At 31.4% G+C, this 22,980-nt stretch overlaps 1 protein-coding gene across 1 annotated transcript in view; it reads right to left on the bottom strand.

The window, feature by feature from the left end:
- The window catches only part of LOC132743133 (uncharacterized), a 139,085-nt gene that overhangs the window by 7,962 nt on the left and 108,143 nt on the right, over positions 1–22,980 (bottom strand). Inside the window, exons 3-6 of the mRNA XM_060731662.1 lie at positions 7,469–7,614; positions 6,757–6,906; positions 4,267–4,337; positions 1,377–1,569 (exon numbers count right to left, since the gene is read on the bottom strand). Of these exons, the coding sequence (XP_060587645.1) occupies positions 1,377–1,569; positions 4,267–4,337; positions 6,757–6,906; positions 7,469–7,614 (560 nt within the window). The remainder of the gene's footprint in view (positions 1–1,376; positions 1,570–4,266; positions 4,338–6,756; positions 6,907–7,468; positions 7,615–22,980) is intronic.

Raw genomic sequence — 22,980 nt, 5'->3', positions numbered from 1 at the left:
CTTGAACTGGGTCAAAAATGTTTAAGTACAACGCACGCTTGACAGCACATTCAAAATATTTGGAAAACGTCGATTATATAGAACGTTGATAACTAGAATACCCAGTAAAACTCAACGATCCACGGGTTTTCCCGCCGTTTAATTTGTTTTAGAAAATAAAATATTTACATATTAGTATCAATTTCAACTTATTTAAAAAATCATTTCTTTAGAAATTCTAAACATAGCCGATTTTTTTCTGATGTATAATTTTGTGACCGGAAGAAGATCTACATCTCCCTAGCGAAACTTGAAATGACGACTAACAACAGCAAAGTGCCTTAAGTTGTTAAAAACGAAGTTCTCTCATATTTGTATAGGCTTTTATGATAACGAAAGGCCAAGAGGTATAAAACAATCAGTACTAGCCGAGCGACAAGTTCAAAGTCCCTGAAGGTCATTGTTTTATAGCATCTATTTTTGACGTGTTTAATTTGGGTCCGTTTACTAATGGTACTACCATATATATGAAAAGGCACCCGGAGGAGCTAAATAGTAGTACCATGCACGGCAAACCTCAACAGCACCATATAACAATAGAATGAATACATGCTGTTGGTATCTCATTTAAATTAAAAAAGAAACAAATATAGATATAATACCTACAAGTGTTTTTTTTTTAAACTAAAATCAAAATTGTTTTCCGATGTATCTTGCTTTAAATAAGCAGCAGATTATTATGTCAACAATCTGTAAGAAATAACCAATTAGAATAATGAAATGTATATGCGTGTATTTTAATAGTTCTATAGAATTATTATACAGGCCTTTTGTAATTAACAAAATTTACATCTAATTTTCTGAATATTTAGACGAATTTTAGTAACCATAGAGAGAATGTCGAGATCAAGCTTAACATAAAAGTTAAGTAAATTGCAAAAAGGTATAAGAAAACAGAATTATTAGAAGAAAGGATGAACAAGATTTTATAAAACAATTGAAGTGTATTAAATTTTAATCTCTCCACCAACCAAAGTCTAGCCCACATCTTCTAGGAAGAGAAACAGTTAAAATAATTAAACATGAGTTATGCTTAAAATCACACTCTGTAGAATTGACGATAAAATTTAGAAAAAAAAACACGTTTTAAAATACGAAAATAGAAAAGTGAATTCAGTAAAAAAAATATCAAAGTAATACATGCTATTACTTAATATGCGCATAAGACAAATTTGTTAAAAATCATTCTCATAAATTTGAAGAAAAAAAATGAGTAGGTTGGATCTCAATTCATGTCACAAAAAGCTGGAAAGGCTACCAAACAATATAAAGTTTGAACATCTAGTAAAATGAAGGGATGCGGAACAGCGGGAAACACGTTCAGCAGTTTTCCCAACCTTCTCCCTTTTCGTAAATATCCCGACGGCGTCGACGGTAGATTGTCGAGTTGGAATGATACTCGCCTCCCTGAACTTTCATTTTCTTCTGGAACTTCTTTCCTACTATTATCATTTTCTTTATTGTCGTCTGCTTCTGTATATTCTTCATCGATGTATGGTTCCAAATCAAGATTAGTTTCGCAAAATGATGCTAAAATATAATTATTCAAAATTCTCAGCATAGTACTCAAACAAAAAAATACACAAAAAATGAGTATGGTTAATCGAACTAGGCTTGCACTATTTTCATTTTTGCCTATTTGGGCGTTCTTTAATTAAGGTAACCTATAGTAAATAATCAGTTATCATACTAATACATATACAGTTATCATGCTGGTACATATACAGTTATCATACTGGTACATACACAGTGATAATAAAAAAGTACATATACATTTATCATACTTATACATATAAATTTATCATACTAGAACATATACAGTTATCATACCAGTACATACACAGTTATCATACCAGTACATATACAATTATCATACTGCTACATATAGAGTTATCATACTAGTACATATACATTTATCATACTAGTACATATACAGTTTTATCATACTGGTACATACACAGTGATAATAAAATAGTACATAGTACATAAACTTTTATACAGTTATCATACTTATACATATAGAGTTATCATACTAGTACATATACAGTTATCATACTAGTACATATACAGTTTTATCATACTGGTACATACACAGTGATAATAAAATAGTACATAGTACATAAACTTTTATACAGTTATCATACTTATACATATAGAGTTATCATACTTATACATATAGAGTTATCATACTAGTACATATACAGTTATCATACTAGTACATATACAGTTATCATACTAGTACATATACAGTAATCATACTGGTACATATACAGTTATCATACTGGTACATATACAGTTATCATATCAGTACATATGCAGTTATCATGCTTGTACATATGCAGTTATCATATTAGTATTCATACAGTTATCATACTATAACATATACAGTTTTCATACTAGTCATACAAATGTGGCATGAAATATTTATACTTGTTTCAGATATATGCAGCATGATTTCATTGAAGGACAATAAATGAAATAACCTTATTTTGCTAATAACATAGGTAAATTCGTGATTACCAACATCTACTTCATTAAATAAAGGAGACATTTTCCAGACTATTTGGTGCTAAAGGAATGAAAACCCATAATGACGTTAATCATCATGTAGGAAACCTTTCAATGACGCATGGAGCCTAATTTGTATACTTCATTAATGACAAGGGCAGATTATTTGATTACTTGTGGTATGTGGCCTTTGCTACCGTCATTTGTCTTATCTAATATATGAGCCGTGTCATGACAAAACCAACATAATGGGTTTGCGACCAATATGGATCCAGACCAGCCTGCGCATCCGCGCAGTCTGATCAGGATCCATGCTGTTCGCTATCAGTTTCTCTACTTGTTATCGGGTTTGTAATATGTTGATTTTGTCATGACGAGGCTCATATCAAGTTTAGTTATGATGTCTTTGATATCTTTATGTTGGTTGATATGTGTGAGAGAGGGTAAACTACAATTACCAGCAGACAAATCTTTGTACATTTAATGCAAGATGGTGTATTTTTATATCTAAGTTATAGCTTTAATACTTCAAAAAAATAAAAATTAAGAAATAATCAGATTTTACAAAAATACAAAGTTTGGCGCATAACAAATTAAAAATTTTCATGACATGGCGATTTAGAGAAATTAACATTGTAATATATTATTAGGTTATTAAACATTGTCGAGTACAATACTGAATTAAACAGCTGTTAAACCTATATTGGACGAGGCACGCTAGCCGTGTCTGATATAGGTTTTACAGCTGTGTACGGGAGACTTTATTTCATGTTTTTCACTTTTTGACAGAACTTTGTTACTTCAAGAACAATAAAGAAATTATTTTATTCTTTTACCCTGAAAATGAAAATGAGACTAGATGGAGTATGATTTGCGTTTGATACAGAAATTTTAGACTCTGAAATTGAAAACGAGGCTAAACTGATAAGATTGGAACAGATAATTGTTTCTTTTGAAACATCACGTGATTTAAACACTGAAATTCTGTGCGTAAACATCTAAGATCTAATATATATAACTTGGTGGTGTGCTTTTATCTATAAAACAAGGCAATTTACGTTTTCTCTACAATCAATTTCAATGGAAAAAAAAAACCTTCACATGTAACTTACATTTATTTCAAACAAACATGGTAACAACATCACTTTGCGTTGTCCTAATAATTTCTAAGAAAATACATGTAGAATTGTTTAATATTTTTAAAACATGACCTTAGTCACCTTAAAGTTTTAGATATAGCTGTATCAGTTGGCGTGAATCGTTACCGCAACGTTTTCCTTACGCAAAATTATAAAATGAGAAGTTATATATTTATTTTGAGCTATATTGAGTTTTCAAAATAGAAATGCGCATCTAATTAGACATTATATCAGATCACAACTAAGATATCTAAAGGATGCAAACTACTTGCATTCGTTTAATGTTTACAGAATTTTCATCTACAGTCTTAATTATTTATGCACTTAATTTATTTTTCTCGGTCTATTGCAAGAAATAGAATTTTCAATGAAAAAAAAAATCATTTACCGTTTAAAACAATATGAAACTGAGAATTTGAATGAATGAATAAACATTGCAAAATTATAATACTTGCTTTTTGGCTGCTGAAAAGCAATTTGTTCAATTTCGAAAAATGTCATAAATACGTCAGACGACATTTGATATGTTTAAGAAAAAGAAATACCATTAAACATATAAAATCAACTGTAAATTACTTACTTTTTTCGAAGTCTGATTTAAGCCTCGTTGTTTCGTTTGCTTCATCTATACCTGGAATCTTCTCCAGACTTCTGCCGAAAGAGAAATACAATATGCAAATGTAATTTCCAAGGTTTCATGTGTACAGGTCTCATGGCAATACTAGTGAATAAAGAAATAACTTACAGTCTCTATAATGGCGTCTCATACTTCCGGTAAATGATCTTAAATGACATTATCTGTCTGGTATATATGCTGTAAACGTAAATAAGTTAATCAATTTTGTTGGAGATGGCCTCCTGGTACACACGGGTGTAAGGGAGCAGTTACAAGGTTGTACTGCATTGCCATTACACAGGGTTTGCAATCTACATATAGATTATATAAGTACTTGTTTTTTTAATTTTTTGTTGAACTGGACACTGTATGGGGTTAAAGAGAAATGACAATCACCTCCGCCACTTGTCCCCATATGCCTTAATTATAACATATATTACCACAATGCACTGACTGATAAATATTATATAAAATGAGTTGATCTATAATGGAAGGTCTAAAAAGCAATTAATAAATAAATAAATTGTAAAAATAAGTAAAATAGTATTTAGTATAAGACGTAACAACAAATCGCAAAAAATATACAATGTATGGCAAGTGCGACATACATAACCCGATATTACATATGATTGTATAGCAGATAATAAAATGAGCCGCGTCATGACAAAACCAAAGTAATGGGTTTGAGACCAGCATGGATCCAGACCAGTCTGCGCATCCGCGCAGTCTGATCAGGATCCATGCTGTTCGCTGTCAGTTTCTCCACTTGTAATAGAGTTGGCAAGCGAACAGCATGGATCCTGATCAGACTGCGCGGATGCACAGGCTGGTCTGGATCCATGCTGGTCGCAAACGCATTACGTTGGTTTTGTCATGACGCGGCTCAAATGTTCATATAAATGTTCATACTAAATAAATTAGATCTTTAAAAATTTTTGTTTTCAAGCAATATATTATAAGAATATCTAAATGGTACACTTCTAATGTTTTCATCAATATTTTAAATTTTAATGGATAATGTGCCCATTGTAATCTAATCCGCTTTAACAATGGAATACGGACAATGGCATTTAATCTGTATAATATATAGAAAACAGGTACAATCTTGTTATCAAGAATATATACACATGTCATGACACTTGAGGCCTCAACAGACGGTGGGATTTAGTCGTACAACACTAATAAGAGATAAGATGTACAATTTTCAAAGCAATACAACACTTGCATTCAGACGTAATTCTGCATTGTAGGAAGCATGGGAGGTTTCCCTAAAACAGTTACCTCCCATTGATCCCTTACATTATTTACTCACAAAAGATTGTTTTATCTCCATGAGTAATGATTGAAACACCTCCATTTTTTTAAAAAAAAAATTGTTAAATTTTAGACTCAAACCTGGGACCCTCGAAATACCGTACTGCGGTTCTACTGACTGATCTATCCGGCCGCCTACAAACTACCTCCCCTGATTAGAGAACAGTTCAACGCCGTGACATAATCATTTTCGGAACAATTTTGGATTCGGACATAACACAACTTTGGGTCTCCTGAAGAGTTTTTCAACATCATTTTTACCCCATCTTACTTCTATGTTTACTTTTTAGCCCTAATTGTTCTGGAATTTCATTCATTACACCCATTATCAGGAGATAATTTGGTAATCTGTTACTTGTCATTGTGGGAGGTCTGTAGAAATCTGTACGACAAGATTTTCAAATTAGAACATGTCCTATCCCTTACATCTAGACTAATGGTTTCCGAATCCTTCACACATTAAGATTTGTCTGTACATCTTATGTACTTCAAAATCCTACCGTCTGTTGAGGCCTTTACTTACTTCGCATGCGCTTAAGATTTTTTGGAATATTCAATCAATAATAATAAAATAATGACATTTAACTTGAATTTGAATCAAACATATTTGATATCTGAATATTGACCTGTCATTTCATCAAAGAAGATAATGTATGTCCCGCATGCTTGTAATCGGGCACAGAAAAGTTTAATGCGTTATTTTAACCCGTGGTAAGTGAATAATTTCTCTTTTATTAAATTTACTCTTGAAATGTTGGAAATAAGGATTAAATAAAAGTTTATTGAGAGAATGTTGGGCCCATACATTCTATCATATTGAATTTTAACTTCATTTATTGTAGTCTCTCTGTGTTTAATTACTTAACAATGTATTACATAAACAGTTTTCAACACTTTAACGGATATAAATAACTTTAATTTGTATTTATTATTTGCAAATGTTCTATTTAAGTGTACTTTAAATATCAGATCAAGAGCAGTCAATCTTACACGATATCACTGAAAATACTCCAGGAGATCTTACAGAAAACAAAGTAATAAATGTAACAAGAGTAGCACATATAAACCTTTAGCCCCTGATGTAACCAGAACATTTTATTGAAAGAAATTATAACTGTCCGTGCAGATTAGAAAACTTACTTTGTTTCCAGAAACCGTCTCGGACTGATAGGTATGCCGTCCATAGAACCGGTGCTAGGCTCTGAGAACATGTCAGAATTAATCGTCTCATACCTTTGAAATGGTTTAAATCGGCGATCTGAGGATCTCTCACAGTCTGTACCCTGGTCCCTTTAATGTCAAAGATTTTTATATTCGTCACGTGATTATAATGCGACTTTTGATACATATATAGACTTAAAGAAGACGAAAAATATTATTCTATACATTTGTCTAGCATAACCGCGTTTCCTTAATTTGATGTGGGATATAGAAGACCATAATTAGATTTCAGTTAATGCTGTAGATATGTGCCAGTCAGAAATATTTTGTTTACTGGTTGGGTTTCATGTCGCACTAACAAAGTAGATGTCATATGGTAGATGTCATATGGCGACTTTCCAGCTTTACAGGAGTAGGAAGACCTCATGTGCCACTCAATATTTCAGGCACAAACGGGCACCTGAGTAGAACAATCAACCTTCCGTATGCTAGCTAGATAGTTTCCTCACATGAAAGAAACCAAAGTCTCTGGCGGGATTAGAACCAACAGCGGTGAGGGGTAAGTGGTTTGAAGTCAAATACCACGCCCCTTTTAGCCTTGCTGTCGTAGTCACAAAAGGAAGCAAATCATTATATTATATATAAGTAAAAGCGAATGCTGACGTAACTATAATAATGATGTATTAAATACCTTCTAATGGTGTTTTGTTTCTTGACGCAATATTTACAGAAGAGTATGAAGGCTATGACAATGACAAGGCCACCAACAACCCCAGCCACTAAAATACTCAGAGTTATATATGGGGACACAGCATGACTCACCGTCCTGTCATAATCCTGAAATAATGAAATAGAATAACAATGAGTACCAGACAAAGAAACAAACATATTACCGCATATAAAATCTATAATTTGCATGTTAAAACATATTCGAGTTACAATCGCTAGAAATCACTGCATTTGTATATAATATATGGTCCTATCAACCCGTTTAATAAATACATCATGAGCGGGTGAAATTTAAGTTTATTGTTGGCACTATCACAAATCAGATTGAATGCTCAACGACTCGGTTTTGTCACAGTTATTACTCTACGCCATGTACAATTTATACTCATTCCACATATAATGATCAACACAAACATAAATATATCATAACATTTCCACGACGGAATCAGATTAGATCAGCATGTCATTGCAAACTTAGAATCAGCAATACTAGAAAATTATCAATTTAATCATAATAGGATCAGGTTAATGAACTTGTTGCTTTAACGCAACAGCTGCGCTTAGGCGGCCAATGGTCGGAAATGTGAGAGATGTTGCACTTTCTATTGTTTGTACATTTTCTCTCCAAACAGTCTCAATTAAATCGAGTTTGCGATTTTTACATATATTTTGTTCTGCAGTTTAAAAGTCAAGAGCTGTAGAACGTCCGGGGAACGGCGCCCTCCATATTGTTCAGTGTTAGACGGTACGATAATCTTTGACTGAATGACATACTTTACATTTTGTAGTATTACAGGTACCAAAGACCATGACCTGGAAAAGTTACGACATGTAGACATCATCATTGAGAATCCAGATATTTAGTTTTTAATATCACAGCGTTGTTAACGTTAGTTTAGGTAAATGACCAAAAACGGAAACTTAATCAAAATATTCAACTGGGTAAAGCTGCCGTCATGTCTGTTTAAAAACGATGAATACATATTGAATTTCTATTGCGTGAAACAGTACACTGTGATGTTAGTTTGTTTGCTGTATTCACGGAAATTAAGTATGCAATTTTAACAAGCGACTTACGTTATGTAATATTTTTACAAGTTTGTTCCTTAAATGGTTGTATGAAATAAAAAATCTTAACAAAACGAATTAATGTGTTTGATCACCATATAATTCAAAATGAAGCTGGGTTTATGTATACATATATTATAATTTGGTAACTGAATAATTAATTCACGATAAAGCTGGATTAATAAAATCCTACTTTGACAATTAAATGATTCACGCTATAATAATTTGGCAATTGAATAATTCACAGTGAAGCTTGGTTCATGACAAGTTCAAACAATTTATCTTACTACCAAGTAACCAATGCAAATATTGGGTACAAAACTGATTATTCAATTGAAAAAGCCCCGATTTTTTCCTATGTAATAAGTGAATTTACGATTGATTGAACCTAACATTGATCTTCGCAATACTAGTATCACACTTGCTCATTGTGAATGTCAGATCCGCTGACAATAACAGCAGGAAACATCGATGAAATTACTATATTATCCATTGTATGTTGTAAGCAATGCTCTCACATGATTACTCAATAATAATAATAACGAACCATTATATATGTCATCAGAAACTGTATATCAATATAGTAGATGTAATAGCATTGAATACGGTAAAATATACATACAGCAATATACATTGTCATTTGAAACTCTTAAGATGACGGGTGAGTCATCCGGGAGAGATTTAGCATTCTCCTGCTTCAAATGGGAAATGCGGTAACGCTTTCAATTTCTAAAACAAACAGGTGAGTTCATATTCTTAAATAACCATTTATCGGGACCTTGCTTTAAATTCTTATCTAGAATACTATGAACTTTTGAAATGTTATTGAAGTTAACGATCCGGATTTGAAAGCAGTTACCATTTGACTACAAAAAGCAACCATTCTGTTGATGTAGTATAAGCAAAGATGTGTGTCTAAATATGTTTGAAACAAATTGTACCAGTAAAAGGCAAAGAAAATTGCCATAAACATAAAAAAAACACTTTAAAACGAAAAGGTCACCATTTATAGGATAAAAAACTCTTTCCATTAGACAAATAACGACTTATACCCTTTCATTAACGGAAGATAAATTGACAAGACCAAAATCCAAAACAAAAAAAATCCATTATAACATTATTTTAACAAACGAATACAAATGATTGAGATGTTATTGAGTAAATCCATTAACTAGAGTAAATATTTCTAGGTAATATTACCTAAACATTAACATTTTGTCGTTTGCTTAGTTCTCATTCTTGCTATTGAAGTAAAAAACTTTAAACTTATTAAAACAACTTATTACTGAAGAAAATTTATCTTAAACACAACAATTTTTGTGTCTTAATAATTCTTGCACTGCGCACGCAGATAACGATAAAATGAGGTAAGCTCGCGCCGTTGTTTTTTTTTTAAATAAAAGGGGTCATGAAAAATAATTGACTCAATGACAGACCCGATAAGTTCATTATCAAAATATTTGTCAATTGACATCACTGCCGCACGTGAAAAATTGGGCGAATATACATGTTTATACGAAAAAACAACAACAACAAAACAAACAAACGAATGGCGGATGTTTATCCAAAAATACCGCTAAAACACCTACTGTCGGACTTTTTAAATCATTCGCCATATTACATTCACAGCTGTAGTGTTACATAAAAAGCTATGGAACGCCGTAAAACTGTTTAGGGAAATTTTCAATTTTTTTTGTTATCTTTTGTGGAAACGTTTTGAAAAATTATTTTTTTTCGTTTTAAGGCATTTTTTAATAATTTTTCAATTTTTCATCATTCTTGGGGTAAATTTGAACCCTTTGTTTAAAACTTTTTAAAAACGATTTTTAACTTGTCAAACTATTTGATAAACATGTCCCGGGGAAAACATCCCTATCTTGTCAAATTTATCGTGATCCCTTGTGCAAAACAACATGTTAACTTGTCAAAAGTTATAATAATTGAAACTTGTGCAAATGACAATGGTAACTTTGTCAAAATGTTAATGATGACTTGTGCAAACGTCATGTGGAAACTTGTCAAATTATTGTGCTGAAACATGTGCAAAACAGATGTTAACTTGTCAAAATGTCATGATGACTTGTGCAAACGCCATGTTAACACTTGTTCAAAAGGATATAATGATGACTTGTGAATTTAGAACATGTTAACTTGTCCCGAACTATCGTGATGAACATGTGCAAAACAGCATGTTAACTTGTCAAAAGTATAATGATGACTTGTGCCAAAACAGCAATGTTAACATGTTCAAATAACCATGATGACTTTGTGAAGGGACAAATGTGAACTTGTCAAAGAATGTGATTAACTTGTGCAAATGACATGTTTATCGCTTGTATCATGCTGACAATGTCAAAAAAGCACCTGTTAACTTGTCAAAGTAATCAAATGCTGACTTGGGTGCAAAGTAACCATGCTAACATGTCAAAATTCAATGATGAACAATGTTAAACAGATGTTAACTTGTCGAATTATCGTTATGACATGTGCATACAGCATGTTAACTTGTCCAAAAGTATCATGATGACTTTGTGCAAACGACATGTTAACTTGTCCAAGTATAATGATGACTTGTGCAAATGCCATGCTAACTTGTCAAAATTTCAATTGATGACATGTGCAAACAGTATGTTAACTTGTCAGATCATCGTGATAACATGTGCAAACAACATGCTAACTTGTCCTAGTATCATGATGACTTGTGAAAAGCAACATGTTAACTTGTCCAAATTTCAATGATGACATGTGCAAAACAGCAGTTACTTGTCAAAGTATCGTGAATGACTTGTGCAAACTGTACATTCTAACTTGTCAATGTATCATGATGAATTGTGCAAATGCCATGTTAACTTGTCAATGTATCATGATGACTTGTTGCAGGACAACATGTTAATTTGTCAAAGATCGTAATGACTTGTGCAAAACACATGTTAACTTGTTAAGGTATTATGAAGCATGTCATCACGATAATTCGACAAGTTAACATGCTGTTTTGCACATGTCATCATGAAATATTGACAAGTTAACATGTCCGTTTGCACAAGTCATTATGGTATTTTTGACAAGTTAACATGTCGTTTGCACAAGTCATCCATGATACTGTTGACAAGTTAACATGTTGTCTGCACATGTCATAATGATTATTTGACAAGTTAACATGCTGTTTGAACAAGTCAGCATTGTCTTTAGACAAGATCATGATGTAAATTGCACATGTTTATATGCTTAAATGACAAAATAATATCATCATTTCAGAAGATAGCAAAAACATTGATAGCATAAGACAGTCACGGCGTTAAAAAGCCTTGTATTAATGCACCGATTGTGTCTCTAATTTTAGTATGTGATTGTGTAAATGACTTATCAATTGAAAGAGTACATTTACAACATTGTATATAAAATGACAAAATAAGTAATAGAAAGAAGCAAGATAACACGAGGTTTTATCTGGAGGGGGGGGGGGGGGGGGGGGGGGGGGGGGGGAGGGGGGGGGGGGGGGGGGGGGGGGGGGGGGGGGGGGGGGGGGTGATTTATCGAGGGGGCGTAGCCCCGAGTAAATTTATCAGGATTACCGAGTGTTTTTGGTGTTCTTTCTCTTTTGTATCATAGTCAAACCATAAAAACACGTTCCCTGTTGTCACAATATGAAACCCGCGGCAAAAAATGAACCAATGAACGAACATCTAAATATATGATATTTCTGTCGCTTTCCCTTTTTCTCTGCCGTCACAATATGTAAACCCCAGCAAAAATGAGCCAATCAATGGGCATGCTCTGGAGTGCGGGTAACTAATACCCGCACTCCAGTTAACGCACTGTGCATGTATATGTATACGATATAACCCTGACACATTTTCAACAGAAAAGTCTCCAAACTATGATACAATTTTATTTATTGAGAACTGTATCTTTCTGTTTATCACTAACTTAAAAGTTCAAACATGAGAGTTTCTTAAGAGTATCTTATTTAATTGAAATGAAATGTTTGTCTGTCTGTCTGTCTATCTGTCTTTCTGTCTTTATGTATGTATGTCTGTATGTCTGTCTGTCTATCTGTCTGTCTGTATGTATGTATGTTTGTCTGTTAAATTATTTCATCATTGAAGTAGGTATCATTGGCTGAGATGTTGGCATCAATATAACAATGATACATATGATGATAGAATGAGAGGGAAGATTAACAAGGGGAACCAATGTTCTGGCTTGCAAAGCACAAACATGTTTAGATAAGAACAAACAGTACTATTTCCAAACCAATAGCTTGCATGCGGCTATATTTTCTAAAATAATCTTGTGTAAAAAATTTGAGATACGAATGACACAGTGTAAAATAGAAAACACATGTATAGAAAAATTAAATTGTAAGTAAAAACAAAAATAATTATGTCGTTGATACAAATGGTATGTCGTTCGAAAATTAAATAATCGTGTTTATGTTGTACGAAAATTAAATAACTGGTAATCATTTTTACAGACATTATCTTATATAATTCCCCCCTATAAATTGTACCAAGTAATATATCGCAGGCGTTTACCACCCACGCCGACTATACATCCGCCCGAATATAGACACTCTAATTAGACCATAAAAGGTTGACTAAATATACCAATAAAAAACAATGTAAACCACTATAAAGTACCATAGTACTAATAAAACGTGTTTTTATAGTTTTGTTTTTCATTTTAGAAAATGTCACCAAATTATGATTCCTTTCACATTATCATTTAGTTTTTTCAATTCACATCGATTTAAAAACAGTCTCTCTTGAATTGTATTTGACATTGATTGTAAATATTTTACTCCTCTCTATCAGTCAATATAAGAAGGTAACAGAAAATACAGTCTAGAAATGTGTAAACGATAGAGTATGTCTGCAATAAATTGCACATTACATACCAACCTATCACATGGAACTCTTTTATCGTCAAACCATTTCAATTGCTTGAGTTTGCTTATTCTTACATGATAAGATAATTCGGCTTTCTCGACCTTAGCATTGCTATGACGAACTAGTGGAAAACACCCTTTAAGGTTGACCAACACGGATGAATGTATTAAATGAGTAATAAGTTATAGCTACTATACACCCTAGCACCGGCTTTCGCAGAATTAAACGTTTAATATACATGTACATTATGAGTTAATGCTAAAATATCTTAAGTTACTGTAGTTAAATCTGGCTTGATGTATGTGAATGGCACGTGAAATTGTTATATAATTAGTGGGTTTATACTAAATACAGGATATGCATTCAGCGTGTTCAAAACACTCTGGAAAGAATTATTTTAGATCTAGAGATATTTATTTAGATTAAAACACACATATACATAATACATACACTTATGCATTTTATATAAAAAGGTATTAAAAAACAAATTTGTAATAAAAATTTTCGGGAAATCTGTAAAAAAACTCATTAAAAAAATAAAAAAGCTACAAAAAAACAAGTAAGGGGCCAAAAAAATTTAAAAAATCATTTCGTTTGAAATAGATATTTAAAAATTTCAGAAAAATTTTAGAATGGGAAAACTATGTATGCAAAAGGGATGTATAAAAAAAGGTTCCCAAAAACCTTGGATTGTTCCCCTAAAAACCCGCAGGTTATTTTTCAATGGGGTCCCCAGGGCATATACTTACTATAATATACAATACAACTGAACAAATCTAATACCAATACATAAAAGCAAAAGCATAATTGCCCGTGGAGAAACTTTGGATATTTTAGATAAATTTGAACACTTTTGTTCCTTGAATAAAACATAAGATCGGGAAAGTTCACAAAGTCATCGTTCATGTCAAAATGATATGCATATTATTATTCTATTATCGACATTAGCATTACAGCAGAAATATAATAATAATAACAATTATACTGATAATAATAATGACTTTGTTTATTGTACATGTTGACAATATTTGTACAGCAGATTTTCAGCACGATTACGATAAAACACTTATAATGTTTCAGGCCGCGATTTTAACAGAAACGTTTGAATAAAACGAAATTATCAATTGTTATATTGTTTGAATTGCATGAAAATGTACAAATAGTTTTAAGGACCATAGAAATGGTCCTATTGTTGTGAAAATATGTGAATTAATGCATCATGTAAATCGATAAGACATGGCTTTTATAGATGAAAGTGAATTTGGTTTATACAGAATTTATTTTAGTACGATTGTGTAGGAAGCTATAAGCTTATATGAACACTTTCGAATCCATTCTTGGAACCAACCAGTACTGAGCAATGAGTGTAAAGTTTCTTACTAAAAGAAACATCGACTTGCCCCTGACGGGGTTTGAATCCATCCAGGCAAAAAACATTACCCCCGGGCCCTTTCCGCCCCAAAAAAAAAGATAAATTTCCATAAAGAAGTTCGGTAGTTTCCCCCTAAATACTTATTTTTATGGGAAATTTAGTATCAAAAAATGCAACAAAAATGGGAATAATTTTTTTTATAATGATTTGTAAAAAATATGGAGGTGACCCCCAAAGATCCCGAAAATTTACATATTTTATTAAAAAATAAATTAAATGTTATATAAAACAATTCATTTTCGGTTTACTCAATCACGAACTGATACATTTCTATTGTTTTTACCAATATTTGAAATACTTATATATATTCTATGCTCATCTTTGGGTAAATACTTTTTTGCATAAATTTATTGAAATCCTGTAAATTCTTCCTAAATATGTCTTATTTGGATACGTGAATGTATAAACTATATAAAGGAAGCTGCATTTCTTATAACTTGTCAAATTAATTTGGTCTAGTCTTATAAAAACTGTAAAACTGTCAGTTATTTTAATGACACTACTGTATGTAATCATACTGTGATTACCTGTAGTGTGTACTGCAAAGATGTTTATTCTACATTTCAAAAGCGGATGTATAGTAGTTTATTGTGTTTTTTTTTACAAATATTAAATTTGAGTATAATATATCTTTAATAAAATGTGCTCATTGTAGACCAATCAACATCAGTTCAATCAGTTTTTTTATAATTTAGAAAGAATGGGGCTACCTGCCAAAAAATATTTTTCAAAATGTTTTATTTTTGACCCACTTTCACTCTCAAAATAAAAACAAAAATCCCAATAAAAATTTTTTTGGGAAAAAAACTTTAGTCTTAAAACAAAAAATTTAAAAAAATACTCATTGGGGATGTCGAAATTCCTTTTGGAAAATTTTTACGAGACCTTTTTTTCTCCTTTTTTAAAAGATTAAATTGGGCCTCCCCATTGCGGGGGCTAAAATTGCCAAATGACAAATTTTGAAAAGCCCCTTTTCCCTTTCCAATTTTAAAATTTAAAAAAAAAAAAACTTGATTCAAAATTTTTCCCTTTTCTTTCCCATGTTTGTTCATTTTATTAATTTAAAACATTTTCCCAAACATATCTCATTATGCTATTTAAACCCGAGAAAACTAAAATCTCCAGGGTATAGAAATTGGGGATAAAATTTTTTTTATTTTTTAACACTTTTTAACAAAAAATTTGATAAATCTTTCCCTAATTCATATTTTAAACATTTTTTCCCAAAATTTTAAGAATTTGGGGCTGCAAGTAAGCAAAATTTAAAGAAACCCAAATTAGGGATGAACCTTTGAACCTTTATTTAATAAATTTAAATTTTAAGGAAAAATTTAAAATTTTCCCAAAAAACATTTTATTTTGATTTTTTAAATTAAAAAAAAAAACGATTTTCCCCAAGTAAAATTTTAAGATTCTTTTCCCTTTAAATTTATTTCCCTTTTTTTTTGAATTTTTTCAAAGGTGTAACCCGTATTTATAAATGAAAATTATTTGTTAAATTTAAAAAAACTCCGCAGGCAGAAATCTCAGAGCAAAATGAACGTTTTTCCCCCCATAAATTGCATTAAAAACATATTTTTCCAAATTTTGTCAAATTTTTAACGGGTTATTGAAAAACCATTCACAAAGGGGAAAAATTGGGTTTCCTCCCCCCCGGGGACGCAACTATAAGTTTTTTTGTAATCGCGTGCCCGAAAATCTGATGGTTTAAAGCAAAAACCCATACAGTCATATTTGGTAATATAGATTGTCAATATATAGAAATTGTCGCTGCCACCTGATAAAATAACCGATTATCCACGGAAACGATATAAATAATATGTAAAGAGAGGCGTTCGATGGGATATAGTGGGGAAACAATTAATGCTGAGGCTGACATTTGAACATTTGAATCTATACAAACAAATCATGAAAGCTTGTATAAAAGAAAGTATAAAAAGTGCCATAAACGAATTTTTAAAAGCATTTAAAACGGGGAAAAATGAAAAATGCCAAATACGGGTTTTTGGGCTTCTGGGCATTTTGGAAGGCCCCAAAATGGGGCAAGTATAAACAAACTAATGTGTGCATACGATAGAATGGACAGCAAATGAAATGAGTATTTTTGTGAGATCTGTATTTTACTATTGATGTAGGTCGTGAACACTGTTAGTGACATATAGATAATACTTGTATTCCGTATATTGATTATGGTGCTTGTATAGGTTCACTAAAGTAAATGACCTAATCACTACACAACGATGCAGTGGTTACTAATGAGGCTTCAACATTTCATAAATATTATTGTATCCAGCAAAAACTGATTTTATATAATACAAATGTATTTGAAATACAGATATGTGTGTTGTTTTAATTTTCATCTTTTAAATGACAAGTTCTGATTAAATCAATGCTAAGTGGACGGTTGATATCATTTAGCATCGCCGTTCAGGAAAAACACAAACCAATGTTGTTGTTCAAAGCGTTCTTTTAGGTTTCCAATTGATAAATCTAAACAAAAATAAACACAAAACTAACTGCTGTATCAGACCAACAAAGATTTTTATTTTTAGTCATCTTAAAGCATAACACAATCATTTATCACATAAGCAACGGCGCAGGAGTGTACATCTGAATTACTCAGTAGAACTATTTTTTTTCAATCCATGCTGTTCCGTAATTGGAGGGGTATTTCGAATGCGTTCCGAATGCGTTCTTAAATCTTCTCTCGAAGATGTTGGTGTCTCATTGCATTGTTTAAGCTTGAAATTTGCTTTATAACAATATTAATACCATTCAGCAATAACTAAACGATTCCGTGAGAGTTTCATGCTGCATATCAAACAAATTCAAAATATGGAACTTTTTTTTTTCATTGAAGATTTTTACAAAAGATAACATGTAAAAACTAGATATCCATTTTGAGTGCATTGTTGAACAATAATACACGGTTGGAGTTCAAATCAGCAGGAATATGATCACAAAGGACGATTGACCATTTGAACGATAAACTATATACCTATATACTATAATGCACAAAAAACTATATATATTTACATTCTAACTTGATGAAAAAATAGAATATATAGATGATATTGAATATGTGTAGTTTTATACTAAATTTATTGAACGAGTTGAATAAAATCATATTATGCGAGCCTCTGGCGAGCATAATATTGTTTTATTCAACGAATTTAATAAATTTAGTATTGAATCTACACGAATATATATATAGAGGATATTTGTTTGTTTGTGTGTAAGATGAAATTTTATTTCATGGAGTGGGCTTTAAAAACAGTATTCTCACGATTGGCGTTACAAACAAACAAACAAACAAATTTTCGTTTTATTTTATGCTTACAAACAAGTTAAAACGAAGTTTCCATAATATTAACGTTAATATTAAAATCTGTTTTCCCCATTGACAACCTCATTTAATCAGAATTTCTCATTAAATACAAAAAGTCTTGGGCTGAAAATAAGTTCGACAATCAACGTTAAATGACGGTGATATTATTCATTTTATTAAAAAAATATGAATGATCGGTTGTTTTAATAATAAAAGCAAACAATTCTAGTAGGATAAAAAGTCCAACCATCCATCCATATTTCTGTTACTTACTGCGAATTTATATTAGACCTGGCTTTGTTAAATGTAAGCGGCCGCCAGTTTTAAAAGTTGTGTATTTCACGGGAGGTAAATAATTGTGTTTGATTCAGAGGGATATCATTTAGATTTGTTAGTCATACACCTTTTTAAAAGAAAAAAAACTTATTTGAGGATTGTAACAGACAAGTGCAGCCTTTGAACAATTACAAGTTTTCCATTTTTCCTAGCCGTTTTTTGAATGTTTTCACATCTGTCAACACTTATCATTTGGTTTTTGACGTCATATTTGACGTCATGTTATTCGTCATTCGTTTTTATGCTATGTATATGCAATCTCCTACGCAGTGATCTCCCCTTATCAATACAGAGATCTCTGTCATCACAGACATTTTTGATATTTTATATTTTTAAGCTTTTGAATTTATTTTTCATTATTTTGTATAGATCTACTTTTCATAATTTTTTGATAAACTATAACGAACGTAGGTACGTAAAATAAAACAATAACGTCGATATTTACATTCGAATTTCGACGTTACGTCTATAATCACATTACAAGTTAAATTTTGATGCTGCACATCAAAGACGCCACCAAATGATGTGAACAGTCAATCAGCATTGAAAATCGTTCTCTATTACAGTTGAATATCCGAAGCACAAATTAATTTTCTCTCCATGTTCTTGGTATGTGCTCGTTGTTTAATAATTAAGTTGCATATTTTTGTGAAAAAGTAGAACCTTATTCATAAATTCACAAAGTATTGTCCTGTCTGAAATTCTGAAATGTTTGTCTGTTGCGACAAAGATTGAAACGTCTGGTCTAAGCAAAATAAATTGGATAACAAGTAAAATTGAAATGATTGGTATACTTAAAATAAATTCAAGACAATATGTGCCGAGAATATGTCCATTTAAATATTGGTACGAATTGCATAATGTTCGAATGATTTTAAGGACGAACTGTTCTGCAGTGATTCTCCCCTTACTGGCCGTAGCGTAACCTGTGCGCAGTTTTGCGTACTTTCTTAACGGTTGTGGGAGAACCGCCTCTCTGATAGTGGGCGTGGTTTAGGCTTTGTAATTTGTAATTTAATGATTCGACAAGTGATATTTATCAAAGTTATCCTGGTTCCCTTCCGCCCCGTCAACGAAGAATAAATGCTACCATACGGAGCATCACATTAAATTTGGCGACAATTTAAGGCGGAGCAAATGAAGTAAGTGACACTGCCTCAGTCGTTACCTCTCTCAACGGTTAAGTTTTAGAACGATCGACTATAGACTGGCTCATTAGCACGTTATTTATTATGTAGATAAAATTAGATAATGATAAAAAGAATATGATATTCAAACATGGCACTATCACTTCAGTTAAACGTTTATTCTAATCCCTTAAAGCTCTGTGACATGTTGTACATCAGAAAAGCTATTTTTATTAGAAAATTTGAAAACAGTATGATTTTGTTAAAAAAAATACACAAAATCAAGTCTAAAATTTTCGCCATTGCTGTATGGATAAATATCTACTAGACTCCTAATAAGCGCGTCATTTGTTTCCTGTAAAAAGTTCATGTGATATTTGTGTGACTACATGAACTTGTTAAACCTACACTCATTTAATTAATATCCTCTATTTACTTGATTTATCTATCCATGGGTAAGTTGATATAGCTACACAATTTACATGTATTAATTGCAGACAAAGTCCACAGAGTATAGTAAACAAGTTGATGTGAGACATAAAAACAATTAGATTTTTAATATAGACAACGAAAATCAAGACGATTTTATATACCGTAGCTGTGTTTTTGTTAAATTAATTTCAATTATTGTTCATTTGTTGGTTTTCGATTGTAATCTTATATTAATGACATATCACGTATGAGTTATTTTTGTCTATATTATGTATTAAGGAAGTACAAACAAAATGATATAATATAAGGGTTGTGGTATCTGTTGAAATAAATAGCAAAAACAATTTTTCTTTGAATATTTTCAGACTTGTCTGAATTTAGAAATTATGATTTATATAATTATTATCTTTTAACAAAATTTTCATGAATAAAATTATTAGATTCTATTTTCTGGATAACCACGTGTGTTGATTTATGAATATTTATTGGTAAAGAATTTAGTAAGGTTAAAAAGTGTAAAATTAATCCGCTAAAGGGTATTCGTTATGACTCAAAGTATATTAACATTAATATACTACTCGCAAAATTATTTAAGTCTAATGTAATTTTAAAATCAAAGTGTATTGGAAATCTTTTAATATTTTTCAAATATTACCATGAAACATGGACCGTGTGACGAGTCCTCTAGACAATAAAATGACATTCATTATCAAAAATTAGCATTCCTTTCCCAAAACTTATCCATCTTCAAATTGTGCAATGTTTTAATGTTAAACTTCATATTTGTTTTCATATATTTTCAAATGGTTACAGTCAATACTCTTTTTCATGCTTATAAAATTTTCAAAATCAAAGTTTATCGTGAACATTTCAGCCTCACCAAATAAAAAAAATGCACGCAAGACTGAAACAAGCTGTTGTTCCCGATTAAAGGTCGGGATTGTTGTTCTCGATCATTAAGGCATTTGTCCCCGATGAAAGATTCTTGGTCCTGATGAAACGTTCTTGGTCCCAACGAAAGGCTCTTGTTCCCTATGAAAGGTTATTGTTCTTATTCCCGATCAAAGATTGTTGTTCTTTGATCAAAGGTCCTTGCACTCGGGAAGGCCAATGTGCTATATATGCTTTACATAATTCATCAAATTAGCATTTCGTGAATTATATGTCTGGTAATCTTTTAATGATCTAATTATATTTTCCATATTTGGAATTATATCTAGCCATCGTGGGTAGTTAACGCCTACAAGTGATCACTTTGTTTATTATATTTCAATGTATAGAAAGAATTATATGAGACAAGTTCTGTAAATGATTTTAAAAGATTATTTCATATTGCAATATGATACTGGTTTTGAAATTAAATGCGTAGCTCTTTTTGTATTTTACCCTAAACTCATTATTTGATGTTTTATAGTTTATGCTCTTTGATATATTTTGTGGTTGTGAACGTTATTATATGCAGGCTGCCTATAAGAAAACATAGTTTCATAGTTAGAGAAGTTGTATACATATAAACATAAATTGCATCTTATGTCCTTTAGTTTAAATCGGTGAATATGACCGGCAAAGTATGTCGATATGTAAATATTAATTGTGAGCGCGTGTGAAAATAATTATTGATAAGTCCAGATTCAAAATACACAATGACAATACCAAAATTCAAATTATTAAATACCAAAATTCATATTATTAAATATTCAACGTTCTGCTGTAGCAAGTGCTGGTTGGTGTATGCAGTAGCTTGCATTTTACCTCTATATATACCGTCCATAAACAACCTTTATTATCGAGAAATTAACTTACTCAATTTAGTCGTTAAATAATTTCATACCGGTAGTTTCTATTATTATTCTCGTTTATATAGGGTTGATTACAGAAGTGTTCAATATTATAAATATTAATATTATATAACCATGTATAACATATTCATTTAATAAATTACCGAGTGGGACTATGCAAATGGAACAACCAGATGTTCAGCTGGATTTTTCTGGAAATGTTTATTCTAGTTAATGGGTTATCTCCTTAACATCATAACTATTTCTCTGTTTATTTTAGAACGGCTGTCTGTAATAATGGATTAATCTTCAGTGCAAATAACAATCATATGTTATAAAATACTCGCAAACATAAAATTTACAAATTGTCATCAAATGTAAAATCCATAAGTACATTGCCGATAAGATATTACTACAAAAACAATAACAAACAAAAAAGACATGGCATTAGTGTCAGTTTTAGTCTTAAATTCGACGTTCTTTAAGGATTCAGTTTTTTTCTGACCTAAATGGGTCTTTAAAATGGGAAAATTTAGTTCTTTTGTTTTGGTAACTGACTAGAATATTGTCGAGTAGCGATGAAAAATTAATACAAAGTTACTTTTTTTCAGACTCACAATCTGTATAAAATCATCATTCTAGTCTGGTGGACAAATTCTAACATTTCCTGAACACAAAAGCATATTTGTAAAAACTGATCTGCACCATTGTAACTTTCTGCAGTATAGAATTACCACCTTCTCATGTCCCTTTTGTGTTTACATAATATCTAAAGAGGAAACCCTCCTGATTCCACTCTGCGAAACCCAGTTTATGTTAGTCCAAAACAGACCTTAATATTAATGCCAAAAAGGAGCAAAACCGCTAACAACGTGAATTATGATAATGACCTTATGAATTATGGAGTATTGTAAAAAGCTTAGGTAAAACTAAGAGATCCGGTTACCTTTATGAGGTTGACAGACAAGATCAAGCTTTGGGTGAAACATAAGCTTATTCTTGTGTTGAAATATATATTTTTAGAACGCTGTAATTACACAACAATTCGAGGAAAAAACATTTTCATTCCAGATGGATTGGTCAA

Source organism: Ruditapes philippinarum, unplaced genomic scaffold, assembly GCF_026571515.1.
Source record: "Ruditapes philippinarum isolate M1 unplaced genomic scaffold, ASM2657151v2 ctg266_1_1_1_1, whole genome shotgun sequence".
Classification (NCBI taxonomy): Eukaryota; Metazoa; Mollusca; class Bivalvia; order Venerida; family Veneridae; genus Ruditapes; species Ruditapes philippinarum.
The sequence above is the reverse complement of the archived record's forward strand: the minus strand, read 5'-3'. Positions and strand labels throughout refer to the sequence as shown.